General features: G+C 48.3%; 1 protein-coding gene across 2 annotated transcripts in view; it reads left to right on the top strand.

Annotated features, from left to right (window-relative positions):
- Window positions 1-14,292, top strand: part of LOC120994465 (interferon-induced GTP-binding protein Mx2-like) — a 100,740-nt gene extending 86,448 nt beyond the window's left edge. For both annotated transcript variants that reach the window (XM_040423060.1, XM_040423061.1), the window contains exon 15: window positions 13,719-14,292. In XM_040423060.1, coding sequence (XP_040278994.1) covers window positions 13,719-13,949 — 231 coding nt within the window. In that variant the 3' untranslated portion in view covers window positions 13,950-14,292. The remainder of the gene's footprint in view (window positions 1-13,718) is intronic.
- Window positions 14,293-15,306: the final 1,014 nt, after the last annotated feature.

The raw sequence follows: 15,306 nt of genomic DNA, 5'->3' as shown, positions 1-15,306 counted from the left end.
TAGTGTAAGGGTTACGCCCGCATCACAGACATTGACAGACCAAACTCCCCTTTTAATGCACCGCAAACAGTTCATTTGCACAACCGCAAACTCCCCATTTGCACAAGGTTGGATACCAAGCTAGCCACGTCCCGGTGATGTCATTGAAGGTTTCTTCCTCCACCCTGCCACGTACAACACCAAGGGTCCCCGAAAGGTCAATTGAATTGATTTTTCGAACGGGGAGATGGTTAAAAAAACGCTGGCTCCCTCCCCTTTGTTTTTATCCACGGTGACTGCGTCTGCGCCGTGCAATTTACTGTCACACCCGATATGAGTGGTATTTTCTGTAGTACTATTCTCATCAGTTTAATCCCTCTAACGTCCCCGACTCCCCAATCTGGGGGCCATTTATTAAACAGATTTTTCGGACGGGGAGATGGTTAAAAAAACGCTGGCTCCCTCCACTCTGTTTTAATCCACGGTGACTGCGTCTGCGCCGTGCAATTTACTGTCACACCCGATATGAGTGGTATTTTCTGTAGTACTATTCTCATCAGTTTAATCCCTCTAACGTCCCCAATCTGGGTGCCATTTATTGAATAGATTTTTCGAACGGGGAGATGGTTAAAAAAAACCTGGCTCCCTCCACTCTGTTTTAAACCACGGTGACTGCGTCTGCGCCGTGCAATTTACTGTCACACCCGATATGAGTGGTATTTTCTGTAGTACTATTCTCATCAGTTTAATCCCTCTAACGTCCCCAATCTGGGTGCCATTTATTGAATAGATTTTTCGAACGGGGAGATGGTTAAAAAAACGCTGGCTCCCTCCACTCTGTTTTAAACCACGGTGACTGCATCTGCGCCGTGCAATTTACTGTCACACCCGATATGAGTGGTATTTTCTGTAGTACTATTCTCATCAGTTTAATCCCTCTAACATCCCCAATCTGGGGGCCATTTATTAAATAGATTTTTTGAACGGGGAGATGGTTAAAAAAACGCTGGCTCCCTCCACCGATATGAGTGGTATTTTCTGTAGTATTATTCTCATCAGTTTAATCCCTGTTACGTCCCATATCAGGAATTGCCTTTTATGAAAAAAAATTTAGGCCGGGTACCTTCGACTGCCTTCACAGTGACAGACCAAACTCTCATACACTAAACTGAATTGATTTCAGGAACCGGGAGATGGAAAAAGCAGCTTGGTCGGTCCTCTTACTCCCAAATTGGGGCACTGCGCGTGCACAGAGCAATGTGCTGTGACACCCTATATGAGTGGTGTCTTAACTAGTACTATTGCTATCAGTTTAATCCCTGTTACGGACCCTATCCGGTCGAATTGATTAACCATTGTCGAATCCCCCATTGACATCCCCCTTATAAGCTGTGTAAAGCATATTTTTTAGTTTGGTTTTGAACTGCTGCATCCTTTCCGACTTTTGGTAATTTGGTAACATTTCTGCCACTTTCTGCTTATACCGGGGGTCTAGTAGCGTGGCCACCCGATCGCTTTTGGTCTGACCATAATGAAGCAACGGCCTTATCATCTGGGGTGTGGCAACATTGCCAACACACTTTTATAGAGGTGATGATGATTGCTTCATTGTGATACGCAAGCCCCTTCACCACAACAAGGTAACGATCACGAAGGGGAATTGACACTTGTATGTGCCTTTTTTTTTTGGTTTGTTTTTGCAGCCACAGTGCTGCACCATAGGACAGAAAAATTAGGCATGTACACATGCCTGAAAAATAATGGCACTGTTGCAGACGCTATTGTAGCAGCGGCCGGAAAAATTTATGTTTTCCAGGCAGAAAAGTGACTAAAACATTACGGCTTGAACCCTAGTTGGTGGTGGAGAATTCACGAAAGTCATTCGGTATGCAGACATTAAATACAGCAGCGTGGGGACCATTTTGAGGCCAAGGCATGTAATCAGGCCTTTTGTTAGTCAAACGTATCCCCCACTGTCAGTCCCTTCGGGATCCATGCCTCATTCATCTTTATGAAGGTGAGGTAATCAACACTTTTTTGACCGAGGCGACTTCTCTTGTCAGTGACAATGCCTCCTGCTGCACTGAAGCTCCTTTCTGACAGGACACTTGAAGCAGGGCAGGCCAGAAGTTCTATCGCAAACTGGGATAGCTCAGGCCACAGGTCAAGCCTGCACACCCAGTAGTGAAGGGGTTCATTGCTCCTCAGAGTGTCGATATCTGCTGTTAAGGCGAGGTAGTCTGCTACCTGTCGGTCGAGTCGTTCTCTAAGGCTGGATCCCGAAGGGCTGTGGCGATGAGTAGGACTGAAAAAGCTCCGCATGTCCTCCATCAACAACACATCTGTAAATCGTCCAGTCCTTGCCGCCGTGGTAGGAGGAGGATTACACTCACCTCTTCCCCTGTTAGATTCCCGTTGTGCTGTGACATCTCCCTTATAAGCTGTGTAAAGCATATTTTTTAGTTTGGTTTTGAACTGCTGCATCCTTTCCGACTTTCGGTAATTTGGTAACATTTCTGCCACTTTCTGCTTATACCGGGGGTCTAGTAGCGTGGTCACCCAGTACAGATCGTTCTCCTTTATCCTTTTTATACGTGGGTCCCTCAACAGACATGACAGCATGAAAGACCCCATTTGAACAAGGTTGGATGCAGAGCTTCTCATTTCCCGTTCCTCGTCCTCACTGATGTCATTGACGGTCTGTTCTTCCCCCCAGCCACGTACAACACCATGGGTCCCAGATAGGTGACAACAACGAGCACCCTGGGGTGCCTGCTGTGGTTGGTCTTCCTCCTCCTCAAAGCCGCCACATTCCTCCTCTGACTCCTCTTCCTCATACTCCTCTTCCAGCGTTGCTGCAGGTCCGGCAAGCGATGATGACAAGGCTGTTTCTGGTGGTGATGGTGACCACAACTCTTCCTCTTCCTCTTCACGCTCATCTACAGCCTGATCCAGAACTCTTCGCAGGGCACGCTCCAGGAAGAAAACAAATGGGATGAGGTCGCTGATGGTGCCTTCGGTGCGACTGACTAGGTTTGTCACCTCCTCAAAAGGACGCATAAGCCTACAGGCATTGCGCATGAGTGTCCAGTAACGTGGCAAAAAGATTCCCAGCTCCGCAGAGGCTGTCCTAGCACCCCGGTCATACAAATACTCGTTGACGGCTTTTTCTTGTTGGAGCAGGCGGTCGAACATTAGGAGTGTTGAATTCCAACGTGTCGGGCTGTCGCATATCAAGCGCCTCACTGGCATGTTGTTTCGCCGCTGAATATCGGAAAAGTGCGCCATGGCCGTGTAGGAACGCCTGAAATGGCCACACACCTTCCTGGCCTGCTTGAGGACGTCCTGTAAGCCTGGGTACTTAGACACAAAACGTTGTACGATGAGATTCAACACATGTGCCATGCACGGCACATGTGACAACTTGCCCAAATTTAATGCCGCCAACAGATTGCTTCCATTGTCACACACCACTTTGCCGATCTCCAGTTGGTGCGGGGTCAGCCACTGATCCACCTGTGCGTTCAGGGCGGACAGGAGTGCTGGTCCTGTGTGGCTCTCTGCTTTCAGGCAAGTCAACCCCAAGATAGCGTTACACTGTCGTATCCGGGATGTGGAATAGCCCCTGGGGAGCTGGGGGGAATCAGTTGATGTGCAGCCAGACGCCGCAGCAGAAGAGGACTCAGCCGAGGAGGAAATTAAAGAGGATGGAGTAGGAGTAGAGGAGGTGGCAGTAGGTCTGCCTGCAAGTCGTGGTGGTGTCACCAACTCCGCTGCAGAGCCACGCATTCCATGCTTGTCAGCCGTCAGCAGGTTGACCCAATGCGCAGTATACGTGATATACCTGCCCTGACCGTGCTTTGCAGACCAGGTATCAGTGGTCAGATGGACCCTTGCCCCAACACTGTATGCCAGAGATGCCATGACTTCCTTTTCAATGACATGGTAGAGGTTTGGGATTGCCTTTTTTGAAAAAAAATTTCGTCCGGGTACCTTCCACTGTGGTGTCCCAATAGCGACAAATTTTTTGAAGGCCTCAGACTCTACCAGCTGGTATGGTAAAAGCTGGCGGGCTAAGAGTTCCGTCAAGCCAGCTGTCAGTCGCCGGGCAAGGGGGTGACTTTGTGACATTGGCTTCTTATGCTCAAACATGTCCTTGACAGACACCTGACTGTGGGCAGATGAGCAGGAACTGCTGAAGGTGAGAGATGGAGTGGCGGGTGGTTGAGAGGGGGCAGGGAGGACAGCAGTGGTTGACGTGGCTGAAGATGCAGGACCAGGAGGAGCATGGTGGCTTTGAGTTTGTGTGCTGCTTGTACTCATGTGTTGATCCCATAGGCGTTTGTGATGTGAGATCATGTGCCTTCGCAAAGCAGTTGTACCAAGGTGGGTGTTGGACTTCCCACGACTCAGTTTCTTTTGGCACAGGTTGCAAATGGCATTGCTTTTATCAGAGGCAGACACACAAAAAAAATGCCACACTGCTGAGCTTTGCAATGACGGCATTCTAGTGGTGGCAACAGCATGCGTTGACTGGCGTGCTGTCTGGCTGACCCCAGGTGCCGATACATGCTGTCTGACTGTGCCACTAACTCCTTGCGACGACCTCCCCCTGCTTCCAACTCGTCTCCTCATTCTCTCTGTCTCCCCTTCAGAACTTTCCCCCTCTTCTTCTCTTCGAGCAGGCACCCACGTGGCATCCGTGGACACATCGTCATCATCAACCGCTTCACTTGTATCATCTGACACCTCAGCAAAGGAAGCAGCAGCGGGTACAACATCATCATCATCACACTGTACGTCCATGTGTGTAATCCTGCCTGACTGAGACATATCCCCGTAATCTACATCATCTGGCAATAATGGTTGCGCATCACTAATTGCATCCAACTGATGTGTAAATAACTCCTCTGACGGATCAAGTGAAGCGGCTGTGGTGGCTGTGGTGGTAGTGGCGACGGGCGGGTGCGTGGTAACTTGAGAGCAGGTGACCGAAGCTGAGTTGGAGGAGGATGGTGCGTCAAGGTTCTTAGCGGAAGCTGTTAAAGATTGGGTGTCCTGTCTAAGCCAGTCAACTACGTCCTCTGAATTTTTCGGGTTCAGGGTACGTGGCCTCTGAAAACTGGGCATTATTCCAGGGACAGTGGAAATCACAGCACCACGACCACGACGGCCCCTGCGGGGTGGCCTGCCTCTGCCTGTCATTTTTTTTTTAGATAAGTGGTACTACGCGTGCTAGGTACTGTGCCACCCGGTATGAGTGGTTGGCACTGGCAGTGGGCACACTACAGTCTGTGGAAGTGGGCCTGACACACACTGGCAGCAGGCAAGCAACTGAATTTAGACTACTGTCTAAAAATTAAATGCCTTATTTATCGGCAAGCTACTGTGCCACCCGGTATCAGTGGTTGGCACTGGCAGTGGGCACACTACAGTCAGTGGAAGAGGGCCTGACACACACTGGCAGCAGGCAAGCAACTGAAATTACACTAAAGTGTAAAAATTAAATGCCTTATTTATCGGCAAGCTACTGTGCCACCCGGTATGAATGGTTGGCACTGGCAGTGGGCACACTACAGTCAGTGGAAGAGGGCCTGACACACACTGGCAGCAGGCAAGCAACTGAATTTAGACTACTGTCTAAAAATTAAATGCCTTATTTATCGGCAAGCTACTGTGCCACCCGGTATCAGTGGTTGGCACTGGCAGTGGGCACACTACAGTCAGTGGAAGCGGGCCTGACACACACTGGCAGCAGGCAAGCAACTGAAATTACACTAAAGTGTAAAAATTAAATGCCTTATTTATCGGCAAGCTACTGTGCCACCCGGTATGAATGGTTGGCACTGGCAGTGGGCACACTACAGTCAGTGGAAGAGGGCCTGACACACACTGGCAGCAGGCAAGCAACTGAATTTAGACTACTGTCTAAAAATTAAATGCCTTATTTATCGGCAAGCTACTGTGCCACCCGGTATCAGTGGTTGGCACTGGCAGTGGGCACACTACAGTCAGTGGAAGCGGGCCTGACACACACTGGCAGCAGGCAAGCAACTGAATTTAGACTACTGTCTAAAAATTAAATGCCTTATTTATCGGCAAGCTACTGTGCCACCCGGTATCAGTGGTTGGCACTGGCAGTGGGCACACTACAGTCAGTTGAAGTCGGCCTGACACACACTAGCAGCAGGCAAGCAGCTGAAATTACACTAAAGTGTAAAAATTAAATGCCTTTTTTATGCAAAGTCCTGTGCCAGCCGGTATGAGTGGTGGGCACTGGCAGTGGGCACACTACAGTCAGTGGAAGTCAGCCTGACACACACTGGCAGGCAACTAACCTTAGATTAAAGAGTAAAAATTAAGTGCCTATTTTTTAAGCAAAGTCCTGTGCCACTCGGTATGACAGGGGTGGGCACTGGCAGTGGGCACACTACAGTCAGTTGAAGTCGGCCTGACACACACTAGCAGCAGGCAAGCAGCTGAAATTACATTAAAGTGTAAAAATTAAATGCCTTTTTTAAGCAAAGTCCTGTGCCAGCCGGTATGAGTGGTGGGCACTGGCAGTGGGCACACTACAGTCAGTGGAAGTCAGCCTGACACACACTGGCAGGCAACTAACCTTAGATTAAAGTGTAAAAATTAAGTGCCTATTTTTTAAGCAAAGTCCTGTGCCACTCGGTATGACAGGGGTGGGCACTGGCAGTGGGCACACTACAGTCAGTTGAAGTCGGCCTGACACACACTAGCAGCAGGCAAGCAGCTGAAATTACACTAAAGTGTAAAAATTAAATGCCTTTTTTATGCAAAGTCCTGTGCCAGCCGGTATGAGTGGTGGGCACTGGCAGTGGGCACACTACAGTCAGTGGAAGTCAGCCTGACACACACTGGCAGGCAACTAACCTTAGATTAAAGTGTAAAAATTAAGTGCCTATTTTTTAAGCAAAGTCCTGTGCCACTCGGTATGACAGGGGTGGGCACTGGCAGTGGGCACACTACAGTCAGTTGAAGTCGGCCTGACACACACTAGCAGCAGGCAAGCAGCTGAAATTACATTAAAGTGTAAAAATTAAATGCCTTTTTTAAGCAAAGTCCTGTGCCAGCCGGTATGAGTGGTGGGCACTGGCAGTGGGCACACTACAGTCAGTGGAAGTCAGCCTGACACACACTGGCAGGCAACTAACCTTAGATTAAAGTGTAAAAATTAAGTGCCTATTTTTTAAGCAAAGTCCTGTGCCACTCGGTATGACAGGGGTGGGCACTGGCAGTGGGCACACTACAGTCAGTTGAAGTCGGCCTGACACACACTAGCAGCAGGCAAGCAGCTGAAATTACATTAAAGTGTAAAAATTAAATGCCTTTTTTAAGCAAAGTCCTGTGCCAGCCGGTATGAGTGGTGGGCACTGGCAGTGGGCACACTACAGTCAGTGGAAGTCAGCCTGACACACACTGGCAGGCAACTAACCTTAGATTAAAGTGTAAAAATTAAGTGCCTATTTTTTAAGCAAAGTCCTGTGCCACTCGGTATGACAGGGGTGGGCACTGGCAGTGGGCACACTACAGTCAGTTGAAGTCGGCCTGACACACACTAGCAGCAGGCAAGCAGCTGAAATTACATTAAAGTGTAAAAATTAAATGCCTTTTTTAAGCAAAGTCCTGTGCCAGCCGGTATGAGTGGTGGGCACTGGCAGTGGGCACACTACAGTCAGTGGAAGTCAGCCTGACACACACTGGCAGGCAACTAACCTTAGATTAAAGTGTAAAAATTAAGTGCCTATTTTTTAAGCAAAGTCCTGTGCCACTCGGGATGACAGGGGTGGGCACTGGCAGTGGGCACACTACAGTCAGTTGAAGTCGGCCTGACACACACTGGCAGGCAACTAACCTTAGATTAAAGTGTAAAAATGAAGTGCCTTTTTTTTAAGCAAAGTCCTGTGCCACACGGGATGACAGGGGTGGGCACTGGCAGTGGGCACACTACAGTCAGTTGAAGTCGGCCTGACACACACTAGCAGCAGGCAAGCAGCTGAAATTACACTAAAGTGTAAAAATTAAATGCCTTTTTTATGCAAAGTCCTGTGCCAGCCGGTATGAGTGGTGGGCACTGGCAGTGGGCACACTACAGTCAGTGGAAGTCAGCCTGACACACACTGGCAGGCAACTAACCTTAGATTAAAGTGTAAAAATTAAGTGCCTATTTTTTAAGCAAAGTCCTGTGCCACTCGGTATGACAGGGGTGGGCACTGGCAGTGGGCACACTACAGTCAGTTGAAGTCGGCCTGACACACACTAGCAGCAGGCAAGCAGCTGAAATTACATTAAAGTGTAAAAATTAAATGCCTTTTTTAAGCAAAGTCCTGTGCCAGCCGGTATGAGTGGTGGGCACTGGCAGTGGGCACACTACAGTCAGTGGAAGTCAGCCTGACACACACTGGCAGGCAACTAACCTTAGATTAAAGTGTAAAAATTAAGTGCCTATTTTTTAAGCAAAGTCCTGTGCCACTCGGTATGACAGGGGTGGGCACTGGCAGTGGGCACACTACAGTCAGTTGAAGTCGGCCTGACACACACTAGCAGCAGGCAAGCAGCTGAAATTACATTAAAGTGTAAAAATTAAATGCCTTTTTTAAGCAAAGTCCTGTGCCAGCCGGTATGAGTGGTGGGCACTGGCAGTGGGCACACTACAGTCAGTGGAAGTCAGCCTGACACACACTGGCAGGCAACTAACCTTAGATTAAAGTGTAAAAATTAAGTGCCTATTTTTTAAGCAAAGTCCTGTGCCACTCGGGATGACAGGGGTGGGCACTGGCAGTGGGCACACTACAGTCAGTTGAAGTCGGCCTGACACACACTGGCAGGCAACTAACCTTAGATTAAAGTGTAAAAATGAAGTGCCTTTTTTTTAAGCAAAGTCCTGTGCCACACGGGATGACAGGGGTGGGCACTGGCAGTGGGCACACTACAGTCAGTTGAAGTCGGCCTGACACACACTAGCAGCAGGCAAGCAGCTGAAATTACATTAAAGTGTAAAAATTAAATGCCTTTTTTAAGCAAAGTCCTGTGCCAGCCGGTATGAGTGGTGGGCACTGGCAGTGGGCACACTACAGTCAGTGGAAGTCAGCCTGACACACACTGGCAGGCAACTAACCTTAGATTAAAGTGTAAAAATTAAGTGCCTATTTTTTAAGCAAAGTCCTGTGCCACTCGGTATGACAGGGGTGGGCACTGGCAGTGGGCACACTACAGTCAGTTGAAGTCGGCCTGACACACACTAGCAGCAGGCAAGCAGCTGAAATTACATTAAAGTGTAAAAATTAAATGCCTTTTTTAAGCAAAGTCCTGTGCCAGCCGGTATGAGTGGTGGGCACTGGCAGTGGGCACACTACAGTCAGTGGAAGTCAGCCTGACACACACTGGCAGGCAACTAACCTTAGATTAAAGTGTAAAAATTAAGTGCCTATTTTTTAAGCAAAGTCCTGTGCCACTCGGGATGACAGGGGTGGGCACTGGCAGTGGGCACACTACAGTCAGTTGAAGTCGGCCTGACACACACTGGCAGGCAACTAACCTTAGATTAAAGTGTAAAAATGAAGTGCCTTTTTTTTAAGCAAAGTCCTGTGCCACACGGGATGACAGGGGTGGGCACTGGCAGTGGGCACACTACAGTCAGTTGAAGTCGGCCTGACACACACTAGCAGCAGGCAAGCAGCTGAAATTACATTAAAGTGTAAAAATTAAATGCCTTTTTTAAGCAAAGTCCTGTGCCAGCCGGTATGAGTGGTGGGCACTGGCAGTGGGCACACTACAGTCAGTGGAAGTCAGCCTGACACACACTGGCAGGCAACTAACCTTAGATTAAAGTGTAAAAATTAAGTGCCTATTTTTTAAGCAAAGTCCTGTGCCACTCGGTATGACAGGGGTGGGCACTGGCAGTGGGCACACTACAGTCAGTTGAAGTCGGCCTGACACACACTAGCAGCAGGCAAGCAGCTGAAATTACATTAAAGTGTAAAAATTAAATGCCTTTTTTAAGCAAAGTCCTGTGCCAGCCGGTATGAGTGGTGGGCACTGGCAGTGGGCACACTACAGTCAGTGGAAGTCAGCCTGACACACACTGGCAGGCAACTAACCTTAGATTAAAGTGTAAAAATTAAGTGCCTATTTTTTAAGCAAAGTCCTGTGCCACTCGGGATGACAGGGGTGGGCACTGGCAGTGGGCACACTACAGTCAGTTGAAGTCGGCCTGACACACACTGGCAGGCAACTAACCTTAGATTAAAGTGTAAAAATGAAGTGCCTTTTTTTTAAGCAAAGTCCTGTGCCACACGGGATGACAGGGGTGGGCACTGGCAGTGGGCACACTACAGTCAGTTGAAGTCGGCCTGACACACACTAGCAGCAGGCAAGCAGCTGAAATTACACTAAAGTGTAAAAATTAAATGCCTTTTTTATGCAAAGTCCTGTGCCAGCCGGTATGAGTGGTGGGCACTGGCAGTGGGCACACTACAGTCAGTGGAAGTCAGCCTGACACACACTGGCAGGCAACTAACCTTAGATTAAAGTGTAAAAATTAAGTGCCTTTTTTTAAGCAAAGTCCTGTGCCACACGGAATGACAGGGGTGAGCACTGGCAGTGGGCACACTACAGTCTGTGGGCCTGCAGCTCCTCACACACAGGCAGGCCAGGCAACTGCAATATGTATATAAAGGAAAAAAAAAAAGCAGACTAATGTTGCAGCCCTAAAAAGGGCTTTTTGGGGTGCTGTCAGGACGCTGTCCTTACAGCAGAGATCAGATGAGTCTTTCAGGACTGGAGTGGACACTGAATTCACTAGCCTAGCTATCGATTTCCCAATTAAATCAGCAGCAGTTACAGTCTCCCTCCTCTCACTAAGACTGCAGCTTCAGAATGAATCTAAAATGGATGCTGTGCAGGAGGTGGGAGGGTCTGGGAGGGAGGGTATGCTGCTGATTGGCTGGAATGTGTCTGCTGACTGTGAGGTACAGGGTCAAAGTTTGCTCAATGATGATGTATAGGGGGCGGACCGAACATCGCATGTGTTCGCCCGGCAGAGGCGAACGCGAACAAGCTATGTTCGCCGGGAACTGTTCGCCGTCGGATAGTTCGGGCCATCTCTATTCCTGGAAGCTGAAAACATCCCAGTTCTTGCATGGCCAGCATACTCACCGGACATGTCACCCATTGAGCATGTTTGTGATGCTCTGGATCTGCGTATATATGACAGCGTGTTCCAGTTCCTGCCAATATTCTGCAACTTCGCACAGCTATTGAAGAGGAGTGGACCAACATTCCACAGGCCACAATTAATAACCTGATCAACTCTATGCGACGGCGATGTGTTGCACTGCGCGAGGCAAATGGTGGCCACACCAGATGCTGACTGGTTTTTTGACCCCCCTCCCCCCCCCCCCCCCCCAGTAAGGCAAAACTGTGCACATTTCAGAGTGTCCTTTTATTGTGGGCAGTCTAAGGCACACCTTTCGGTTTTGCTCCCATTTTGTATGAGCTGAACTCAGAGATCTGAAACATTTTCTACATACACAAAAGACCCATTACTCTCAAATATTCTTCACAAATCTGTCTAAATCTGTGTTAATGAGCGCTTCTCCTTTGCCAAGATAATCCATCCCACCTCACAGGTGTGGCATATCAAGGTGCTGATTAGACAGCATGAATATTGCACAGGTGTGCCTTAGACTGCCCACAATAAAAGTCCACTCTGAAATGTGCAGTTTGATCAAACAGCATAATGCCACAGATGTCGCAACGTTTGAGGGAGTGTGCAATTGGCATGCTGACTGCAGGAATATCTACCAGAGCTGCTGCCCGTGCAATGAATGTTCATTTTTCTACCATAAGCCGTCTCCAAAGGCGTTTCAGAGAATTTGGCAGTACATCCAACCGACCTCACAACCGCAACATGAGGTGATGGTCATGGATGAATGGCACAACAATGGGCCTCAGGATTTCGTCACGGTATCTCTGTGCATTCAAAATGCCATCAATAAAATGCACCTGTGTTCGTTGTCCATAACATACGCCTGCCCATACCATAACCCCACCGCCACCATGGGCCACTCGATCCACAACGTGTCACGAGGGTATCAAGAGCCACGTCTGACTCCGTTATACCCGGGGTCAGGAAGTCGCAGCGGGTGGCTGCGCGCTCTATATCTAAAGATCACGTTGTTTCTTAGTGATTGTTTTCTGTGTTTGCCTTGCTATCCTTTTTGTCTCACTCAGGGATCCGTAGCTTCTCCTCCTCAGCTGTTTCTTGTCTGCCACTCCCAACCTCCTTATATTCTCCCCTCACACTTCTCTAGTTGCCAGTTATAGAGCTTCCTGCCTGGACTTCTATACTGACCTACTGGAGTTGTGAATCCTGGTTGTCGTTCCAGAGTGCTTCCCTCCGGATCCCTGTTGGGCTTCTTGTTGTCTCCTGTTGTCACCCACCTGGGATTATATGTTGAGTCTGTATTGTCTGTCCTCCCCTTGGTGTTTTCCTTTAGAGCTAGTGGTGCGGACTAGTGTTCCCACCGCCCTATTCACTATCTAGGGCTCAGCTTAGGGAAAGCCAGGGTTTTAGGCACGTGATCGGCGTACGGGTGAGGAACCCGTCTAGGGACGTCAGGGCAGCCAGGTGCCAGCCGCAAGGTGAGTCAGGGGTCACCACCTTCCCTCTCACTTGGGCAGGGCCTTCCTCTTTCCCTCCCTCTGTGTCACGTATGTGATAGTCACGCTGATCGTGATACAACGTTGACGTCAGCAAACCGCTGCCCTGAACAGTGAAAACCGGGTCTCATCCGTGAACAGAAGACCTCTCCAACGTGCCAGATGCCATAGAATGTGAGCATTTGCCCACTCAAGTCGGTTACGACGACGAACTGTTGTCAGGTCCAGACCCCGATGAGGACGACGAGCATGCAGATGAGCTTCCCTGAGACGGTTTCTGACAGTTTGTGCAGAAATTCTTTGGTTATGCAAACCGATTGTGGCAGCAGCTGCTCGGGTGGCTGGTCTCAGACGATCATGAAGGTGAACATGCTGGATGTGGAGGTCCTGGGCTGGTGTGGTTACACGTGGTCTGCGGTTGTGTGGCCGGCTGGATGTACTGCCAAATTCTCTGAAACGCCTTTGGAGACAGCTTATGGAAGAGAAATGAACATTCATTGCACGGGCAACAGCTCTGGTAGACATTCCTGCCGTCAGCATGCCAATTGCACACTCCCTCATACGTTGCGACATCTGTGGCATTGTGCTGTGTGATCAAACTGCACATTTCAGAGTGTCCTTTTTATTGTGGACAGTCTAAGGCAGACCTGTGCAATATTCATGCTGTCTAATCAGCACCTTGATATGCCACACCTGTGAGGTGGAATGGATTATCTCGGCAAAGGAGAAGCGCTCACCAACACAGATTTACACAGATTTATTAACAATATTTGAGAGTAATGGGTCTTTTGTGTATGTAGAAGATGTTTCAGATCTTTGAGTTCAGCTCATGCAAAATGGGAGCAAAACCGAAAGTATTGCGTTTATATTTTTGTTCAGTGCATGTACAGAATATAACTACTATAATACTGCTTCTATGTACAACAATATAAATATTCTTCAATTGTGTTGATGACATCACGTCTTCTCCTATGTACTTCTGTTTAGTAGTATGGTATGAGTAGATCTGTCCATTAACTTTCAGTTTTCTGTGTTTCTTTTGACCCTAGAACACGACCACTCATTTGTTGAAGCAGATCCCTCTGATCGTCCTGCACTACATGCTAAATGAGTTTGCTGACAAGCTGCAGGCCCAAATGCTGCTCCTGCTCCAGAAGAAAGACAGCCTTAATGTGTTACTTGTGGAAAAGGACGACCTGTCCAGCGAGCGTCAGAGTTTAAGAGACCAGATCAAACGCCTCCGTGCAGCCCAACGGACATTAGCCAAATTTCCATGCTAGTCATTTTGCCCCTTACCCCAACATTATTGGAACAGAACTTTGAGTGAGGGGCTCAACGTCAGCAGAACGATGAGTGAGGGGCTCAACGTTAGCAGAACGATGAGTGAGGGGCTCGAGGTCAGCAGAACTATGAGTGAGGGGCTCCAGGATTCCCCACTTGTTATGACAAATTGCCATTGGTATATTTATCACATAAAAGAAGACCCCCGAACCAACTAGTCTGCCATTATACTAATTCCTTTTAGTTTTATCTTATTATAGATATGTTTATCCCTGGGATGCAGTATACAGTATATATTTTTGTGTCTGTATTGTGAAATTTAAAAACTCCCCCCCGCCCATGCATGAGTCTTGTCTAATTCTTACACCTCCTGAGTTGAGGTTGTGACTGAGTACGTGAAATAGTAAAGTGAGAAGCCATCTGATACAAGGAGTAGCTTGTCCATGACATCCCCTCTTTCAAAAGTAAAGGGGTAATCTGGTTGCAACAAGTTGTCTGTATTCCAATATTAGATCATTGGGAGTTCGACTGCTAGGACCTCCACCAGAAGAACGGGTACCCTTTAACCTGAGATGATCCCCGATAGAAAAGGAGAAGCAGGTCGAGAATGTACACTGCTGCTCCACTAATTTGTATTGGTCTGCTGGAGATAGCTCAGTACAAGCTCTCAGCTATTTTAGGCAGTCCCATAGAGATGAATGGAGCAGCAGTAAGCATGCTCATCCTGCCACACAATTCATTTCAGGGGCCACACAGGGTACAGAGTCCCCATTCTCGTGATCGATGAGGGTCCCAGCAGTCACACCCCCCACTGATCTAATAGTTACCCTCTATCCTTTGGGTAGGGGATAACTGGTAAGGAACCTAGATACTCCCTTAAACCAGCCCAGCAGAATTTGCTGCTAGTCAAACGTTTCCTCTGCAGCGGCCACTGCAGGAGAAATGTGATATGACATGTTGTCCTTTCAAATTATTCATATAATGTATAGCTAGGTTGGGTCAGGAACAGGAGCTGTTATGGCTTTAAACAGCCCATATGCTCTAATAGGACAATTGAATGGGTGTCATCTTCATGAGACAACCCCAGTCTGCTATACCAGCCATTTTCAAAGTGCAAGACACGTTTCCCCCACTAATAGAGATACCCCATTAGTCTACTGCTAGGCCAATGAAACCATTTTTCTTAAGGATTTTGGCGTTGTCCTTGATTGGACATCATGGTGTCCATCATCAAGTATTTCTAGCAGCCGTGGACTAATTCTTCTCTAGACCATTGAGTAAGTTGGGTTTTCAGGGTGGTCATGAGAGTGGCACTTGGATTTGTGGCTTTTTATGAAGACATGATTATATGGAGGG

Source organism: Bufo bufo, chromosome 3 (genome assembly GCF_905171765.1).
Source record: "Bufo bufo chromosome 3, aBufBuf1.1, whole genome shotgun sequence".
Classification (NCBI taxonomy): Eukaryota; Metazoa; Chordata; class Amphibia; order Anura; family Bufonidae; genus Bufo; species Bufo bufo.
The sequence above is the reverse complement of the archived record's forward strand: the minus strand, read 5'-3'. Positions and strand labels throughout refer to the sequence as shown.